This window comes from Neophocaena asiaeorientalis, unplaced genomic scaffold, assembly GCF_003031525.2.
Source record: "Neophocaena asiaeorientalis asiaeorientalis breed wild unplaced genomic scaffold, Neophocaena_asiaeorientalis_V1.1 scaffold226, whole genome shotgun sequence".
Taxonomy (NCBI): Eukaryota; Metazoa; Chordata; class Mammalia; order Artiodactyla; family Phocoenidae; genus Neophocaena; species Neophocaena asiaeorientalis.
This window is the reverse complement of record NW_020173037.1, coordinates 12,490,201-12,508,359: the sequence shown is the minus strand read 5'-3', so window position 1 is coordinate 12,508,359 and position 18,159 is coordinate 12,490,201. Positions and strand designations below refer to the sequence as shown.

The following is an 18,159-nucleotide window of genomic DNA, read 5'->3' as shown; positions in this document are numbered from 1 at the left end:
CAGGGAGTTCGCAAAGTATTTTTTTAATTAGGGTATGAATATTGTTTTTTAAGGCGTAATGCTATTGAACGCTTAATAGATTATGGTATAGTATAAACAACTTTTATATGCACTGAGAAACGAAAAATTCATGTGACTTTATTGCAGTATTCGCTTTATTGCAGTGGTCTGGAACTGAACCCTCAAGATCTCTGAGGTATGCTTGTATACATTTATGAAATGCTTTCATAAAATAAGCTTGGGTGGTTGCTTACTGGGTATTTATCTACTGTTGTTTGTACTTTTTTTGAATTTAAAACTTTTCTCAAAAAAAAAAAAAAAAAAGACTAAACCCAGCCCGAAACAAAGCACTTTCACACCTCCAAGATTCTCCTAATATAGTCTTATGAGACAGAAAACTAAATATTATCATGCCTATTTGAAAAATCTGTAAACTGAGGTTTAGAAAGGTCATACAGAGGCAGACCTGGGGTTTGACTGTCAGTCTTTTGGGGCCTCTAACCCATTTCTTTCTACTGTATTTCGCTTGTGCAGCCAAGTGTGAAATAGAACCCAAGGCCCTGACTTAAACAGTGCAGTATTCTTTCCATGATCCCATAGCTGTGGCTTCTGCATTTCTTACATTGAGCAGAATCTATGAAATGTCTAATGTTTATTTACCAGTAGGGGTGTTAACACTTAGAACAGTAACTCTGTTTTTGTTGATTTTCACTGTAGCCACTGCAAGTTGTTGACAATAAACATCCACTGCATTCTTTTCTGTTCAAATATTAAGTTCTATTAAAGGACGATTTTCATAATTCGTGGTTTCTCTAAATGCTTATTTTCACTTAGTGAAAGTGAAAATTTCTCTAAATTTGGCTTACCTATGTTTATTACTTTGATGTCATTAGGCAGACACTCAATCTGAATTCTGTTGAAGTTTTTATTTTGTACTTATTTTGTATTTTATTTAAATATTTTATACAGCAAGTCTGGAATGGAAAGAAAATTATTGACTTGAAATATTTACTATTCAAAGTACATTTCTAGTTTTGGTTTTCAAAACAGCAGGATTTTTTCTCTTTCTGAATTAATAGGCAGCACAGTGGTTTTTTGTTTTGTTAGAACTTTTATGGGCACATTGGAAAACTATGATGATAACATCATTCTAAAATTAATATTCTTTTAATTGATAAGTCATTGAAATTCAGTCATTTGATTTAGGCTTATTTCTTAGCAAAATCACACTTAAATCATTCCATACCCTTCTTGTCATCCTGGGTAAGTCACTTCAGGTTTTTTAATCTCTAAAATGGGCATGTTGGTAATGCTGTCTACTGTAGTCTAAGAATTAATATGTATATAAAACCTCTTTATAAATTGTAAAATGCTACACAAACAAGATATTTCTGTTGTTTATTAGACTCTTTTCTATTCATGTGATTTTGGTGAGCTAATCAACAATTTTCATTATCTTAGAAGACATTTCTCACGGATCTGAGTATTATTGATGTACCACACATTCAAGAAACAGTTTCAGTCTATTAGAATTTTTTATTCCTAGTTTTAAGTTATTTATCACGGAAAAAATTATTTAAGTGCATTAGAGAACTTAAATTACAGTAGTACCCCACCGTCTGCAGGGGGTATGTTCTGAGATCCCCAGTGGATGCTTGAAACAGTGAATAGTACTGAACCCTCTATATACTATGTTTTTACCTCTACATACATACCTATGTTACAATTTAATTTACAAATTAGGCACAGTAAATTATGAACAACAATAACATAATAAAATAGAACAATTATAACAGTATAAGGTAATAAGGTTATGTAAATATGCTCTCTCAAAATATCTAATTGTACAAATTTAATGCCTTTTCCATCTTAACTAAGCACTTAACACACTGTGGCCATAACTTTTGCAGTTTGAGGTGTGACAGCAAAATTAGCACAAATTTCTTTTTCTCTCTTCACAATTACATGAGTGGAAGATTGGTTTTTACCATAGATCTTAGCAACCTCAGCACTCGATTTTTTTTTTTCTTTCATTACTAAGTCAAGAACTTATACCTTTTCACTGAAAGAAAGCACTTTAAGTGAAGCTAAAGCTTCCTTTTGGCATATCCAAATTGCTAGCATCACTACTTTCACACTTTGGGGCCCTTTTTTAAAGTGAGGGCTACTTGAACAGAGCACTGTGGTACCATCCATGACCGTCGATCCTGATAACCGCGAGGGCTCTGCTAAATGGCTAAGGGCAGCATACACTGAAGGAATGATTTATGTTCTGGGTGGGACAAAGCAGGATAGCGTGGGTCAGCACGAGATTTCATCACACTACTCAAAATGTCATGCAATTTAAAACTGAGGATTGTTTATTTCTGGAATTTTCCATTTAATATTTTCAGACTGCAGTTGACTGCAGGTAACTGAAACCTCGGAAAGTGAAACCGGGGATAAGGGGGGACTCCTATAACCGTTATGTTTGGCCAGAGATCAAGGTCTAAATTTAAAAGTTGTACAGTGCCTTTCTGTTACAAGTAATTAAACATTTCTTAAGCATTAAGTTAAATTTGGAATTCTAAGTTTGAGTTGTTTGTAAGCTAACTGCAATTCGTGTGTCTAGTTTTCATTTGAATCCAGTCATTCCCCCTCAGTTGGCTTTTGCTGTTTTATGGTAGAAGCGTCACTTTTCACCTTTATTCTGAAAATTCCACCAATATTCAAACCATTGAGGACAATTACAATATAATAGAATGTTTGCAGTCAGAATTTTGCACTCCTTTTTGACATACCCTCTAGAACCATAGTATTAGATAGGGGTCTGCTGGCTTTTGGCAAGGAGGGCAGGAATATTGGCTTTTGAATGAAAATCTATTCTTCTCCCTTTCATATTTCAGAAAATAGCCAAGCCCCTATAGTCCTCACTGTGATAAGAAAACATTTATTTGAAATTCACTAGGAAATTTGGTAATCTAAAGGACTGCTCAACTTCTTACATCATATATGGTTGTGTGTGTGGGGGGGGTTGGTTTAGTAAAAAATAAATCAGCATTATTTTTGCCAATAATTTTGGAAGTAATGGATTCTATTAAAAGTACATATTGGGCTTCCCTGGTGGCACAGAGGTTGAGAATCCGCCTGCGAATGCAGGGGACAGGGGTTCGAGACCTGGTCCAGGAAGATCCCACATGCCGTGGAGCAGTTAAGCCCGTGCGCCACAACTACTGAGCCCGTGAGCCACAACTACTGAAGCCCGTGTGCCTAGAGCCCATGCTGCACAAGAGAGGGCACCGCAACTAGAAGCCCGTGCACTGCAACGAAGAGTAGCCCCCGCTCGCCGCAACTAGAGAAAGCCCACGTGCAGCAACGAAGACCCAACGCAGCCAGAAATAAATAAATAAATTACTTTTAAAAAGTGCATATCAATATAAAGTGCATTCGCTTGAGGAAAAATTTCTGTAGTTGGGATTATGGTGCTTGTTTCCTTTTATAGAATACTGTAAGGTAAAATTTAGCTTAGCTCAGGGCAAAATGGTTACAAATACCTGATTAGTAAACTTTCTAAGCTGTGTAAAAGAGTACGAAGTATTGCATTAATACCTGTGACAGTTTGTACTGTAAATCATGGCAATAGATAAAATCTTATGGTAGGGCTTCCCTGGTGGCGCAGTGGTTGAGAGTCCGCCTGCCGATGCAGAAGACACGGGTTTGTGCCCCGGTCCGGGAAGATCCCACATGCCGCAGAGCGGCTGGACCCGTGAGCCATGGCAACTTAGCCTGCGCGTCTGGAGCCTGTGCTCTGCGACGGGAGAGGCCACAACAGTGAGAGGCCCGTATACCGCAAAAAAAAAAAAAAAAATCTTAAGGTATACAAATATTCATTTAACCTTTAACCCTACGGTCAAAGCACATGTTATTGTGCATTGCATCTTCCATTTCCAGAATTTAAGTTTTTAAGAATATCAGAACTTAACATACTTTTATCAGTTCTGCAGTCATCGTTTTAGTACCTGTGAACATCTAATTCGTATTAGTGAATATTCACTGTGTATGCAACTCCTGGTTGATCCCAGCTGAATATTTGTTCCCATTGCATCTTTTTGTTCTAATATATAAATTTATTTACTTTTGGCTGCACTGGGTCTTCGTTGTTGCTCGTGGGCTTTCTCTAGTTGTGGCGAGCGGGGGCTATTCTGCATTGCGGTGCGCGGGCTTCTCGTTGCGGAGCACGGGCTCTAGGCACGCGGGCTTCAGTACTTGTGGCTCACGGGCTTAGTTGCTCTGCGGCATGTGGGATCTTCCCAGACCAGGGCTTGAACCCGTGTCCCCTGCATTGGCAGGCGGATTCTCAACCACTGTTGCCACCAGGGAAGCCCCCGCATTGCATCTTTTTGCTTCTGTTAAATAGGAAGGGAGGTGGGGAGCAGTGACAGTAGTAATATAAGGGAAAGTTATATTTTTGACTGATTTCTGGGTGCTAGAAAGAAACTTAAACTGGTATTTTGTTGTAAATTACTTTGTATTTCAATAGCCATCAACTCTTTATATATGATTTAGTCATAATTTTGCAACCTAATTTTACAGAGGACCTCCAGATTATGAGGAGGCTGATAAGTATATTACAAGGGGGTTAGTTTAGGGGGCAAGTCCTGGTTGCATTTTATTAAGCACCATACCTGTTAACTACCTGGATTCCTTATCCAAATGCTGAGAACACATTGGAACTTTCCTGGCAGTTTTTTTGTGCCCCTCACTTAGCTGTCTCTCCCAGTTGCCAAGGAGTTATTTCAAACCCCCGTCTCCTCAAGCCTCCTTAACCCTTTCTGTTCCAGTTATCTATTGCTGTGTAATAAACCACTTGTAGACTTAGTGGTGTAACTCAGTGATCATTTTATTATGCTCACAGAGTCTCTGTGTGTCAGGAATTCAGATGAGGCATGTTGCTGCTCCACAGTGTCTAGAGCCTCATCTGGGAGGACTCAAAATGACCGGGGTGATGGGGCGGGGGGCGGGGCAGATGTGAATGGCTGGGAACTGGAATCCTCTGGGGGCTTCTTCACTCACGTGTCTGGCGCCTGGACTGTGATGACTTGAAACTGGGCTCAGCTGGTGTTGTCGACTGAACCACTCACCTATGGCCTCCGTGTGGCTTGGGCTTCTCACATCAGGGCCTTTGGGTTCAAAGAGTGAGTGTCTGGAGACCCAGCATTCCAAGAGAATCAGGCAGGGGCTGCTTGGCCTTTTCTGACCTAATCTTGGTGGTGTTCACTGTCACTTCCACTGTATTCTATTGGTTATGAATGAATCTCTGAGGCCAGTCCGTATTCAAGAGGAGGGGAATTAGACTTCCTATCTTGGAGGGGTGTGCATGGTCACTTTGCAGAAGGGCATGTGGGGTGGGAGATAATGTAGTGACCATTTTGGAAAACACAGTCTGCCCTGCTGTCTCCTGATCTTCACATTTATGTGCCTTAGTGCCTGCTGAGTACTGCCACTTGAACATCCTGATCACTTAAAACGTGACCAAAACTTGCCTCTTCTTCACCCCTGTGCCTTCACCCCTACTTTTGCACAGTGAGAGAACTGTGTTTTTCTTTTTTTTGTGGTACGCGGACCTCTCACCGTTGTGGCCTCTCCCATTGGGGAGCACAGGCTCTGGATGTGCAGGCTCAGCGGCCATGGCTCATGGGCCCAGCCGCTCCGCAGCATGTGCGATCCTCCTGGACCGGGGCACGAACCCGTGTCCCCTGCATCGGCAGGTGGACTCTCAACCACTGTGCCACAAGGGAAGACCAAGAACTGCGTTTTGTGTCTAAATTAGTGGTCCGTTTCTTATGCGGTTAGGCATAAGCCCTGGCTCCTCTCCTCGCTCCTCTTCCTCCTCCTAGATAAATGAGATTGTTTCACTGTTTTTCCTCCCAGGGTGTCCATGGAATTCACATTTACTCATCCCTACTGTCACAGCTTTTGTTCATGCCATTATCTCTTCCTTAGATTACTGTAACATTGTATTTAACTCCTGTATTTTTATTTAATCCTTAACTGTTTGAAATGTGATGCTAAAGTCACATGTTTGGCTTTGAAAAAGTAAACCTAGCAGAATATATACATCCAAAGGAATGTTATTTTTCAAAGTGATCCCTTACATTTATGCAATGTTTTATAAATATTTTGTTTAAAATTGCTTTCACGTATAGTCATCATTGATCCAAATTACTGCTTTTAATTAATCCTGTATTATCTTTATAGTTTGGGTTACAGGCATCTTTCAGAATCTAATGAGAGTTATGTACTTTTTCTAAAACACTGCTCGCACACACAATTTGACATTGGTTCACAGAAGCACTGAAGTTGAGAACTTCGGTTTTGTAGTTACATACCATTACTCATGCTTGGCTCTAAGCCACTTGGGGTTAATTGGTGGCTAGAATCTGATTCCCTTTCTAGAAATTTTTCCTTCTGTGAGGTTATTCATTTAAAAGAAGGAAGCAGGCAGGAGAGAATTGCAAACAATGAATTCCACATATATTTTTGAATACTGGCAGTATTATGGTAATTGATGCATACCCTCCCACCGTTACAGCTTTGAAGGAGACAACACATTGGATGTGTAAGTTCTAATGTATTTATTAAAAACTGTTCATTTGAAGGCTTCCCTGGTGGCACAGTGGTTAAGAATCCGCCTGCCAATGCAGGGGACACGGGTTCGAGCCCTGGTCTGGGAAGATCCCATATGCCGCGGGACAACTAAGCCCGTGTGCCACAACTACTGAGCCAGCGCTCTAGAGCCCGCGAGCCACAACTACTGAAAGCCTGCGCGCCAGAACTACTGAAGCCCACATGCCTAGAGCCCGTGCTCTGCACTAAGAGAAGCCACCGCAATAAGAAGCCCGTGCGCTGCAACAAAGAGTAGCGCCCACTCGCCACAACTAGAGAAAGCCTGTGCGCAGCAACGAAGTCCCAATTCAGCCAAAAATAAATTAATTAAAAAGCAAAAACTGATTAACAGAAAAAAAAACAACTCTTCATTTGACCTTGTGTTTCCTTAGATTACCAGTTTAGTTTGTGTTGAGTATGTGCTGTTGCTCTGCAAGCTATGCTGTAAGACCAAAGGTGTCGTGAGAGGTAGTATCAATCATGCATGGTATAGAGATGATAGAATTTGTTGACTATAAATATCATTTTGAAGTGTATATTTGTACTGTCAGTGCAGGAAAGAAAGCTGTTAAGCAAGTTGATAGTAAAAATATTATGAGAGAAAATATTTAATATACTTAGTAAGTCATGTACATAACTTGCATGTGATCAGTTATTTTTTTAAATAAATCATTCTTTCCTGTTCCTTAAGTCCTGTGCCTTATCAGCTGTTCCAGTAATTTAATGTACTTGGTTTCAGTAATTTAATGTACCTGAAAGGAATGAAATATGTGTTTCTTTCAAAATACTTGAAAATCTATACTTTTATGCTAATTTACAGTGACCCATTTCCTCCAATTTTAATCTTTCCTTCTATATATAATGCAGTGGTTGTGTTTATAAGGTTTTAAAAAGATGATATAAAAATAGTTCTGAAGGGATGGGGGAGTTAGTGGCTAGAGAGAAAAGAATTCCTGAAAGAATTTCAATAATAAAGTTTGTTTTAAGTGTTATGACTGCATAGTTTAAAAACCTAAGTATTACTAAACAAACCCAGTGTCTGGTTTTTGTTTTTTTTTTTTTTTCCAGTGTCTGGTTTTTATCTTATATCAGCTCAAGAGTGATGACTTTCCGTATCACATCCAGTATTGTCTGTTTGTACGTCCAGTGTTCCCAGAGCAGTGTCAAAACTTTTGCTGTTTGTGGTCATCCTTGTCATGATTCTGACTTTAATAGGAAAATATTTCACAATTAAGCACCAAGTGGTTTTTAGTTTGAGTATGCTACTTCTTAATTTGATACTTCAATATTTTTTTTCTTCTGGGTGTTTTTTCTTTAATAATTGAGAATTAATTAGTTTACAGTTGACCCTTGAACAAAGCAGGTTTGAACTGCATGGGTCCACGTATACGTGGATGTTTTTTAGTAGTAAGTACTACAGTACTACACAGTCTGTGGTTGGTTGAATTATGGATGCAGAGGAACAGCAGAAATGGAGGGCTGATTATAATTTAACCCTCACCTTGTTCAAAGGTCAACTGTACTTCTTGATTCTACTGTTGAAGGCCAACCTGAAGCAAACTGTTTTCAAGCCCTAATTCATTAAACTAGAGAGGCAGTTTCCTCAAAGGCTGTGTTACTGGGCATTTATTATAAGTTAAGAAAACTGAAAAGAAATTCCTTTTTAGCATAGGCTCAAACACTAGTCCAAGAAGTCTTAAAGGTACAATAAATGGATGTGGACATAATGGATGAAACCCAACTGTCCTGCACTCATTTCTTTTAACCACCTTCTAGCAATGGATCTTAAACTTGTTTGTCTGTTAGAATCACCTTGAAACCTTGTTAAAGCAGACTGTAGGGCTCTACACTCGTAGTTTCTGAGCCAGTACGTTTGGTGTAGTGTCTGGTGATGCTGATGCCGCTGGTCCTGGGGCCACACTTTGAGAGCCACTCACTGCTCTACAATATGTTTACCCTGAATTTTTCAGTTCACCTGCATCAGCTAATAAAAGGCTGCTTAAATATAGCACACTGTGTAGTGTGTAATACACTACTTTAAGACTAGAGAAACTAGTTTCTGGATCACTACTTACCAGCTGGCTGACTTTGAAGCCATTATTAAACTAATCTGATCTATGGTTTCCTTATCCATAAAGTGATGAATTGAGGATAAAATTAGGTAATGTATAGAACAGTGTTTTAAACTCTAATGCTGCACAAATGTAAAGTAGTATTACACACTTAAAATTTTTTTCAGTTTGTTTTAAAATACCGTTGTTTGTAATATTGTTACTTTCAGTATTTTGATACTTACTCTACCGCTCCTCTATTGCCACTTGTTCTTTAATCTTTTTAGTGATAGTGTCTTTCAGTTTTTTCAGTTTAAGTGGCCTTTAATGGCTTTGAAAGGAAGTATATTAAGATGAATACAAGTCTTCAGAAGACTGTAAAAATATAAGCATTTTGCAGGACCATGAAGATAACCCTGCATGCTGAAGACATGCAAGCTATGTTAATAATCAGTGGGAAAAATTGTCATAGTTCTGTGACCTTTAAAGATTTTGTCAAAACATTAAGAACTCTTTGAGGCTGGGTTAAAAATGTTATAGGAAAATGAAAAAAAATAGGAAAACTCATGTTCAGTGCAAAGTAATTTAAAACATTAGAAACATTGAGAATTAAAGTGTTTTTTGTTTCTTTGTAAAAAAACGAGATTAGTTTGAACAGTTCTTGCCTTGTATAATTTACAATGAGATAGATAGATAAATAGATATAAATAAATGTTATAGTATGATATGAATTACTGGAGAAAAATTACATTCGGCTTGTGTTAGGTATGTTTTATTAGATTATTTAAATATGGACATTTAAAATATAATGGAATCATAGAATGAAATAGAGTCTGTAGGATCCTTTGAACCATAGTGTTTTAGAGCAAAGGTCAGCAGACTTTTTATGTAAAGAGCTTTGTGGGCCAAGAGGAAAAGTCAAGGATATTGTAGCACTTAACATAACAAGAGAAAACAGATTTACACACATTTTTTCTTAATGAAATTCAAAATAATAGCAATTGAGTATATTTTGTAACCCTGGTCTACTAAAGAGAAGAGTAGAATTCTTTTAGGGGGGGTAACATTCTTCTTCATTGGGCTTCAGAGTTAGTGATCCCTATCATCAAATTGATCACAAATATTCAGCTATAAAAACTATTCTTAAACTCATGTGCTGTATGAAAAGAAGTGATGGGCTGGCATTGGCATGTGAGACATACTTGTTGATCCATGTCTTAGGTGATTGCAAAGGTACTTACAATATATTCTAAGTAGTGAAGTGAGGGTTGTTTCCTAAGGTCACACGGTTATTTAGTGACAGGTTATCTTATTGACAGGTGTTATCAAAACACAGTGCTCTTTAGAATGTTATACTACCTCTGATATTCTTAACTAATGTATTATTTACTTAACCAGAATACTCTGTTTACTAACTATTGTATAAATGGAAATTCACTTTATGCAAAAACTGTCACTCATCTCCCTGCTTCTCCTACATCACATCTTTTTTCTACCTTACCTGGTTTTTAGCAATACCTCAGCTTCTTAAATAATAATAATAATGTTTTTAAATTAAAAAATACTTTAAAAAATTTTATGAAGATTTGGGGCAGTTAATATATCATTTCCCCCTCATCTGTACTATATTTTTAAAAGTGATTTAAATTATTTTTATTACATTTTTTGATGAACTGTACAATTTTAGTAGCCATAAGCAGATCTTAAATATCAGACATTGTGAACTTTTATTTAGTAGTATTTTAAATATCCCCCGATAACATTTTCACATTGTCTCCCTTCTACTACTACCACTGGTAAAATGGAAGGAGCGTTGGTCCACAGAGTACTAGACTGAAAAACCAAACATCAGTGCTTAGCACAGAGTAGGTAATGAATAAATTGCTCAATGACAGAGTAATTTGGCAGGGTCACTTTATAAAGGGCTTACTATAATTTCTGGTACGTGGGAGGTGCTTCATACAAGATAGTTTTTTCTTTTTTTAATAAATTTATTTTATTTATTTATTTTTGGCTGCATTGGGTCTTCGTTGCTGCGTGCAGGCTTTCTCTAGTTGCGGCGAGCGGGGGCTACTCTTTGTTGCGGTACGCGGACTTCTCATTGCGGTGGCTTCCCCTGTTGCGGAGCACAGGCTCTAAGAGCATGGGCTTCAGTAGTTGTGGCGCGTGGGCTTAGTAGCTGTGGCTCGCGGGCTCTAGAGTGCAGGCTTAGTAGTTGTGGCACACGGGCGAGCGGCATGCGGGATCTTCCCGGACCAGGGCTCGAATCCATGTCCCCTGCCTTGGCAGGCAGATTCTTAACCACTGCGCCACTAGGGAACCCCCAAGATAGCTTTCAATAATTATTAACTTATGGGCTAGAAGTTGCTTATAATACCAAATTTAACTCATTTTGCTCAATATTCATAGATACACCTATGTAATAGAGTTGTTTAAAAAACTGGGATCTGGGAGTTAGATTACCGAGTTTTGACACCTAGTGAAACCAGATTAGTCACACACCCAAGCCATGCAGCCCTTGAGCAAGTCTGTGCCTCAATTTCCTAATCTTTAAAATGGAAATATGATAGTACAAACCTCATAGGGTTGTTATAAGGTTTAAACATGTTACTACATGTAAAATGTAACAGTGCTTGGCACATAGTAAGTTCCCATCAACTGTTGGCTGCAGTGGTAGTAATTATTAATGTTATATGTGAATGCTTTTCTTACAAATTTCAAACAGGTTTAATCAATTAACCAGATTCCCCAGTTTATCATTAAATTTAAGGTTCTTCTGTTACAGGTAGAATTTATCTAATTTACCTCATCTCTTGTGGATATAAACAGCAGAAGGGAAAATTTCCTATTAAATTGAGCCTGTGTATTTGCAGCGCCTTGTATAGTCCTAAGTAGAAAAATTGGTTAAATATCAACACATATATACATGATCAGGAAATGATAGTCCTGGCTTGATAATCTCCTTGAGATAATCCCAAAGGGGGTATATTGAGTTTTTTTCCTAACCCAACATGTGCCTTCTATGTTGTCACTTGAATACAGCATACGTATTATTCTTTTCTTAATCCTAGTACTTCTGGTTAATGTAAGGAGTTACTTGACCCCCCACCCTCCAAAAAGCTACTTGGAGAAAAGGAAATGCTTCGGGAATTAGTCATCTGTAATTCTACCCTATCCTTGTGGTTGTTAATGTATATTCTTCATATAGTTTTATAGAATTATTTGTGTAAATTAATACATTTGGGTGCAACAGAATTCTAGTACCTAATTTTCTTTTGAAAGTGCATTCTTCCCAACTTCTTATAGAATTTATAAAATAACTTATAAAACCTGTAATCAAATCGAATTAGTTGATGATCTTTCCCTTGTCAAGTTTTCTAATGTATGCTTCTTTTTTCCCTCCCCAGAGGAAATAAAAGCGGAAACTGAAAAGCAGAGGTTTGTGTGGTTTTTTTCCTTAATTTGCAAACTTGTCAGTCTTGGCCAAAATAATAATACAACCGTGTGTATTTTAGTGTGGCAGATTTTCTGCATGTGGTCTTCATAAAATCAATTTTTTAAAAAATGATTTTTGAGAAATATTGAATATAATGGTAAGCATACTTATAAAAAGGTCTCATAAATAAGCAAGTAAGGGTATTTCTGAAATACCGTAAGATATGCTTTTAAAGTCTTTGCTTAAAGACTTTGATTCATATTTAGAAAGATGACAAAATTTAATAACCTAAATAATTACTTTATTTAAATTAATTAATTAATTTAAAAAAATTTTCTTGCATTTAATTATGTCTCTGGCCACTAGCTTATGACCTATAGCAAATCACTTAACTTCTTTGGGCTTTGGTTTCCTCATGAAATATGAGAAAATGAAAATTGGTTTGCTTTTTAGAACTGAAATTAAAGTGAGTGTATCATCAATATGATGAATATGATATTTTAATCAGACTCTTCTTTTTTCATTTAGTCCTCCTCATGGAGAAGCAAAAGCTGGATCAAGCACCCTTCCACCAGTGAAATCAAAGACAAATTTTATCGAAGCAGACAAGTACTTCCTGCCCTTTGAATTGGCATGCCAGTCCAAGTGTCCTCGCATAGTTAGTACATCTCTAGATTGTTTACAGGTATGTATGAAATGGCACTATCCAAAAACCGTCTAATTTGAATGTGTTTCTAAGTAGTACTCACAATTGATGATTCAGACATTTTCCATGAAAGCCTTGATTATTCTTTCTGTGGTAAGAAACCAAATGGTTATATACAAGAGAAATAGTAGTTGCAAAAAGATGTTTCCAGTTTAAGGATAGCAGAAATCATTAGTTAGCTTAGTGAGACACAAAATCTTTACTAAGGTTATCAATAATGGAAGTGTCGTAACCTGCTGCTGATTTTACATACTTCATTATTTGCCCTGATTTTACTGGATGCTTGCTGTTTTGTGTGAAGCAGTAGGTTAATATTAACAGTTTAGTATTTATATTTACTGTGAAACTTTAGCTCTGACCTTCATTTATGTCAGAAGAATTCCTTTCTGTCTTCCTGTTTTACTTACACACACAGACACACACATAAGGATAAGTTCATTTGATTTGTGACCTTGTTTTCTCTGAAAAATTAATATATAAGGCCTTCCTTCCAGGGTTATAATGGTAATGATGAATGAACAAATCTGTGATTTATTGCAGCCAGTGTCTGGAAATGGTTTTCTGTATATTCACAGATCTAATTTGGAAAAAGATTTTGGGTCATTTGAACGTGTTAAGATAGCTTTCACAAAAGCAGTATCAGTAATGTTTGGATAGAAAGCCGTAAGCTGTTAGAACTCACCAGAGACAAGTTCTAAGGCCTGCCTTTCTCAAAGTATTGCCTGATGGTTTTGCTATGGTTATTTTTCTGTTTTTGTGATGATTACAAGTGTAAATAATTTCACATGTTTATAGCTAATAAAGCTTTCTTAAGGAAAAGTTGGTATAGCCTTGGCTTTGATTATACCTTAATATTTTTGTGTAAAAAGTCTAACATATGTTCAATTGTATATCATAATTTGTATATTTAATTAGTATATATATATACATATATTTGTTAGCTTAATTAGGATCTTTATTTTCTTTCTCTGTTTCAGAAACTTATTGCTTATGGGCACTTGACTGGCAATGCTCCAGATAGTACAACACCAGGCAAAAAATTAATTGATAGAATTATTGAAACAATTTGTGGCTGTTTCCAAGGTCCTCAAACAGATGAAGGAGTTCAGTTACAAATAATAAAGGTAATTAATTATAAAAATGAACTTGTTATTCATAATCTACTTTTTTTAAAATCAGAAGCCTTTTACCTTGAAAATATTTGGAAAAGTCATTTTATATGCTTTCCAGCTATAATAGAGGTCATTTGGGTGCTTTTTAGACTCCATATCAGGGGATTTTATTGTTGAATGCCAGGAATTCACTACGAGAAGTTTCATTACCAAATCTCTTATTTTGAAGGCCCCAGTTTAGGCCCCCAGAGTCTTCCAGAGCTTTCCAGTTTCTAACATGGTTCTATCTTTTGAGCTTTAGGGTCCCATGTCAAGGTCCTGTGACCCTTCTAGTTTCTTCTACTACTGTCAGACCACTTGTAGTCTAGTCCCACGTGCACCAGCTTTTCTGCTTGAGCACCAGCTTTCCTGCTTCCCTTGCACCTGTCAATCTGCTGAACCTGCTCAGCTAAATCCTGTCCTGGGTTTGTGCTGTGATACACCTGGATCATTAAATTCCTTTAAAGAAAAATGACTCATTTGTATTTTCAGTCTACTATACATATTGAATTTTTAATGTTACTGCTAATAGTAGTGGTGGTATGTTTATTTGTTAGTAAAAATTTTCTTGTACTATTAGTACTTTTGAAATTGTTTACATGTATGAAGTGTCCTTTATGTGTGTCTGTCACCCCTTCTGAGCCTTTCAGTCTCATAGCTGCATTTACTTCATAAGTTATAAAATGTCATAATTATAATAAAGCTATTCAGTTTGGCCTGTTGTTTGCAGTTTCATGTCAGTTGTGGTTTGTTTAGTGTGTACTCAATGCTGACCCTGCATAGCACTGTGCAACATAGAAAGACAGAAGATACGAGTCCTTGCTTTTGAGAAATTGAGTACCCTAATGTGTGACAGTTCACAGAAATTATAGCTGTTCACTTTATTGGAGGATTCACCTTAGGATTATTTTAAATGCTTTATTTTAAAACATTTGTAAGCATCTCCAACAGTAATAACAACAGCACATTGAGTTCAGTCTGTAAGTTAGATCTCAGAAAAATTTGAAAGTGAATAGGGCACAATATGTATCCTCCCCAAGTTGACATCTAGTTCAACAGATACATCATATGAGGCGTATCTGTGCTACACTATGACAGCGTATTAATGCTGTGCAGTTTAGTAGGCCAAAATAATAATCTATTAAAATGAAACTCGGATTGAAATAAATCAGTTGAATGGTTTTTTAGCGTTTTGGGTTTGGGAGGACTATATGGAAACTACAACCAGGATGGGGAAAACATAAAATATTTTAACAATTGATGATATATTTAAGGCAGGTAGAAAATCTGTATACATTACCTTAAAGTGGTAATGGTGTCTGCAATTTTTAATTCTAATACAAAAATACCAATGTATTTTTGTGCTGAAACTCTGGACGCAAAAAAAATCGCTTTAACTATTTTTTTTTAAAGGCTTTACTTACTGCAGTAACATCTCAACACATAGAAATTCACGAAGGAACTGTACTGCAAGCTGTGAGAACATGTTACAATATCTATCTAGCAAGCAAAAATCTCATCAATCAGACAACAGCCAAAGCTACTCTTACTCAGATGCTAAATGTTATCTTTGCACGCATGGAAAACCAAGCAGTAAGTATTAAAAAATGAGAGAGATTGTATAGAACACCACAGGCATCAACTATAGAAAAGATTTTAATGAAAATATAGTGAAATCTTTTGTGCCTGTGAAGAAAATGTCTTTCATTTACAGTTTTACGTACTGGAGATTTGTGGTATTGTTTTTGTTTGAGGCTTACTGAGTTGCTTGACGTTGGATAAAATACATTTTGAATTGTTCACAAATAGAATTTGAAAGATATCGATAGCCATCATCCTCATCGAAGTGTTTATGAATTGATATTTTTATTGCTCTCGAGCTTAGTAGATGAGTATAATGTAGATATCAAGTTACCTAATTTTTTTTTTTTTTTTCCCCGTACGCGGGCCTCTCACTGCTGTGGCCTCTACCGTTGCGGAGCACAGGCTCCAGACGCGCAGGCCCAGCGGCCACGGCTCACGGGCCCAGCCGCTCCGCGGCATGTGGGATCTTCCCAGACCGGGGCACGAACCCGTGTCCCCTGCATCAGCAGGCAGACTCTCAACCACTGCACCACCAGGGAAGCCCCAAGTTACCTAATTTGATCTATTCTGGTATAAAATTATTTATTCATTGAGCCTTTAAAAAATAAATTTCTATAGTGATGAAACATATTTGGAGAGGAGGGTAAGAGACCAGCAGCTAGAGAATCATTTTTTTTTTAATTATCTAGGTCTTCATAATTAAAAACCAACTTCTAACTTTTTATCTGGAACTGATCTTAAACTTATAGAAAAGTTGCAAAAATATTTACAGAGAGATCCTCTTTACTCTGCTTTCCTAATGCAACATCTTACATAACCATGTTACAATGTTCAGAAGCAGAAATTAACACTGGTATAGTACTATTAAGTAAAGAAACCCTGATTACTTAGTTAAGGTGGTATCTTCCAGGTTCCTCCACTGAAAAGTTATTCTTTTACATTTAATAAATATCTCAGGAGAGATACTTTCAGACTATGCAAATATCCTGTTTTTTTCCTCATATTCCCCCACACCCAATTTGGGTATCCATTGGTGGATCTGACTGGCAACAGTTATTACTGCTGTGTTTCCTTGGTGGTGATTTTCTGTTTCTCTCTCTTTCTATATTTATTAACCAGAATTATTCTCCTTTCCTATTTATTCAGTTTTTTATTTATATCAGTCTGTATTTATGGATGTTTATTTTACTCTATGTTTTATAATCCAGTTCTATCATTATTTATTCTGTTGCCCCAGTTATTCCAGCTTTGGCCTTCTGTCCTTTTGACAATAGCCCCCAACCTTTTTTTAGTACCTCTTCACTTTCTGGAATTCAAGATGTTCCCTGCTCATTTTGAATTTTCTCTGCTTCCCCGCTGGAGTAGTAGACACATAAACAGGGAGCCCTGGCTCCTTCAGTTGGAGAATGGTAATTGGATACCAAGATCTGAGTGCCAGGTGTGTTCACTGCAGCTGAGATGTTACTGCTTCTAGGCCCTCCCAGCAGACTGAACTAGGAAATACATATGTGTACAGTCACCCACCTCCCCCACCCCATGTGTGACTACCCATCCGTATGTCTTAAAAGCTGTGTTCATACTGATGCTTCTGATTCCAGGCCAATACCACAGGGTTCATTTCAGCCTTCTCCCTTTACTTATTTGTAACTTTCTCTAAACAGTGAGAAATAAGGCTTTCAGTTTTTATGATACATTATTTGTTCAGGCCTATTACACACATATAGTAGTTTTAGAATTGCTTACTTTTTTTTTTTTTTTTTGGCGGTACGCAGGCCCCTCACTGTCGTGGCCTCTCCCGTTGCAGAGCACAGGCTCCGGATGCGCAGGCTCAGCGGTCATGGCTCACAGGCCCAGCTGCTCCGCGGCATGTGGGATCCTCCCAGACCAGGGCACAAACCCGTGTCCCCTGCATTGGCAGGCGGACTCTCAACCACTGGGCCACCAGGGAAGCCTAGAATTGCTTACTTATAACACTGTGAGAAGCAAAGTTACTAGGTACATTATAGCATTTATATTTATTGGGTTTTGCTTTTTTCTTTGTCTTTAGCCTTATAGTATCCGTTCAAAATATTATTTTCCAGAGTTACTTAGGTTAGTTCTTTTCTTCTCCATACTCTTCAGCAGGCTAATTTTATTACTTTATAATGCAGTTAAGTTCGTTTGTTACTGCCTGTTTTCTGTTTCAGTACTCCTCACATTCTGGTTTAATTGCTTATTTTTTGAGTCTGTTAAACACTACTATGAATTATGAGTTAGTGGTAGTCTATGTATGGACATATATACACTACCAAATGTAAAATAGATAGCTAGTGGGAAGCAGTCTCACAGCACAGGGAGATCAGCTCAGTGCTTTGTATCCAGCTAGAAGGGTGGGATAGGGAGGGTGGGAGGGAGGGAGATGCAAGAGGGAAGAGATATGGGGATATATATATATATGTATAACTGATTCACTTTGTTCTAAAGCAGAAACTAACACATCATTGTAAAGCAATTATACTCCAATAAAAATGTTAAAAAAAAAAAAAAGAGAGCTCTACAGAAATACTCCTCATTCCTATCACTCCAATCCTCTTCCTCCCTTCTTTG

At 37.4% G+C, this 18,159-nt stretch overlaps 1 protein-coding gene across 2 annotated transcripts in view; it reads left to right on the top strand.

The window, feature by feature from the left end:
- The window catches only part of ARFGEF1 (ARF guanine nucleotide exchange factor 1), a 140,221-nt gene that overhangs the window by 41,270 nt on the left and 80,792 nt on the right, over positions 1-18,159 (top strand). For both annotated transcript variants that reach the window (XM_024742580.1, XM_024742581.1), the window contains exons 2-5: positions 12,104-12,134; positions 12,661-12,817; positions 13,816-13,962; positions 15,403-15,582. In XM_024742580.1, coding sequence (XP_024598348.1) covers positions 12,104-12,134; positions 12,661-12,817; positions 13,816-13,962; positions 15,403-15,582 — 515 coding nt within the window. The remainder of the gene's footprint in view (positions 1-12,103; positions 12,135-12,660; positions 12,818-13,815; positions 13,963-15,402; positions 15,583-18,159) is intronic.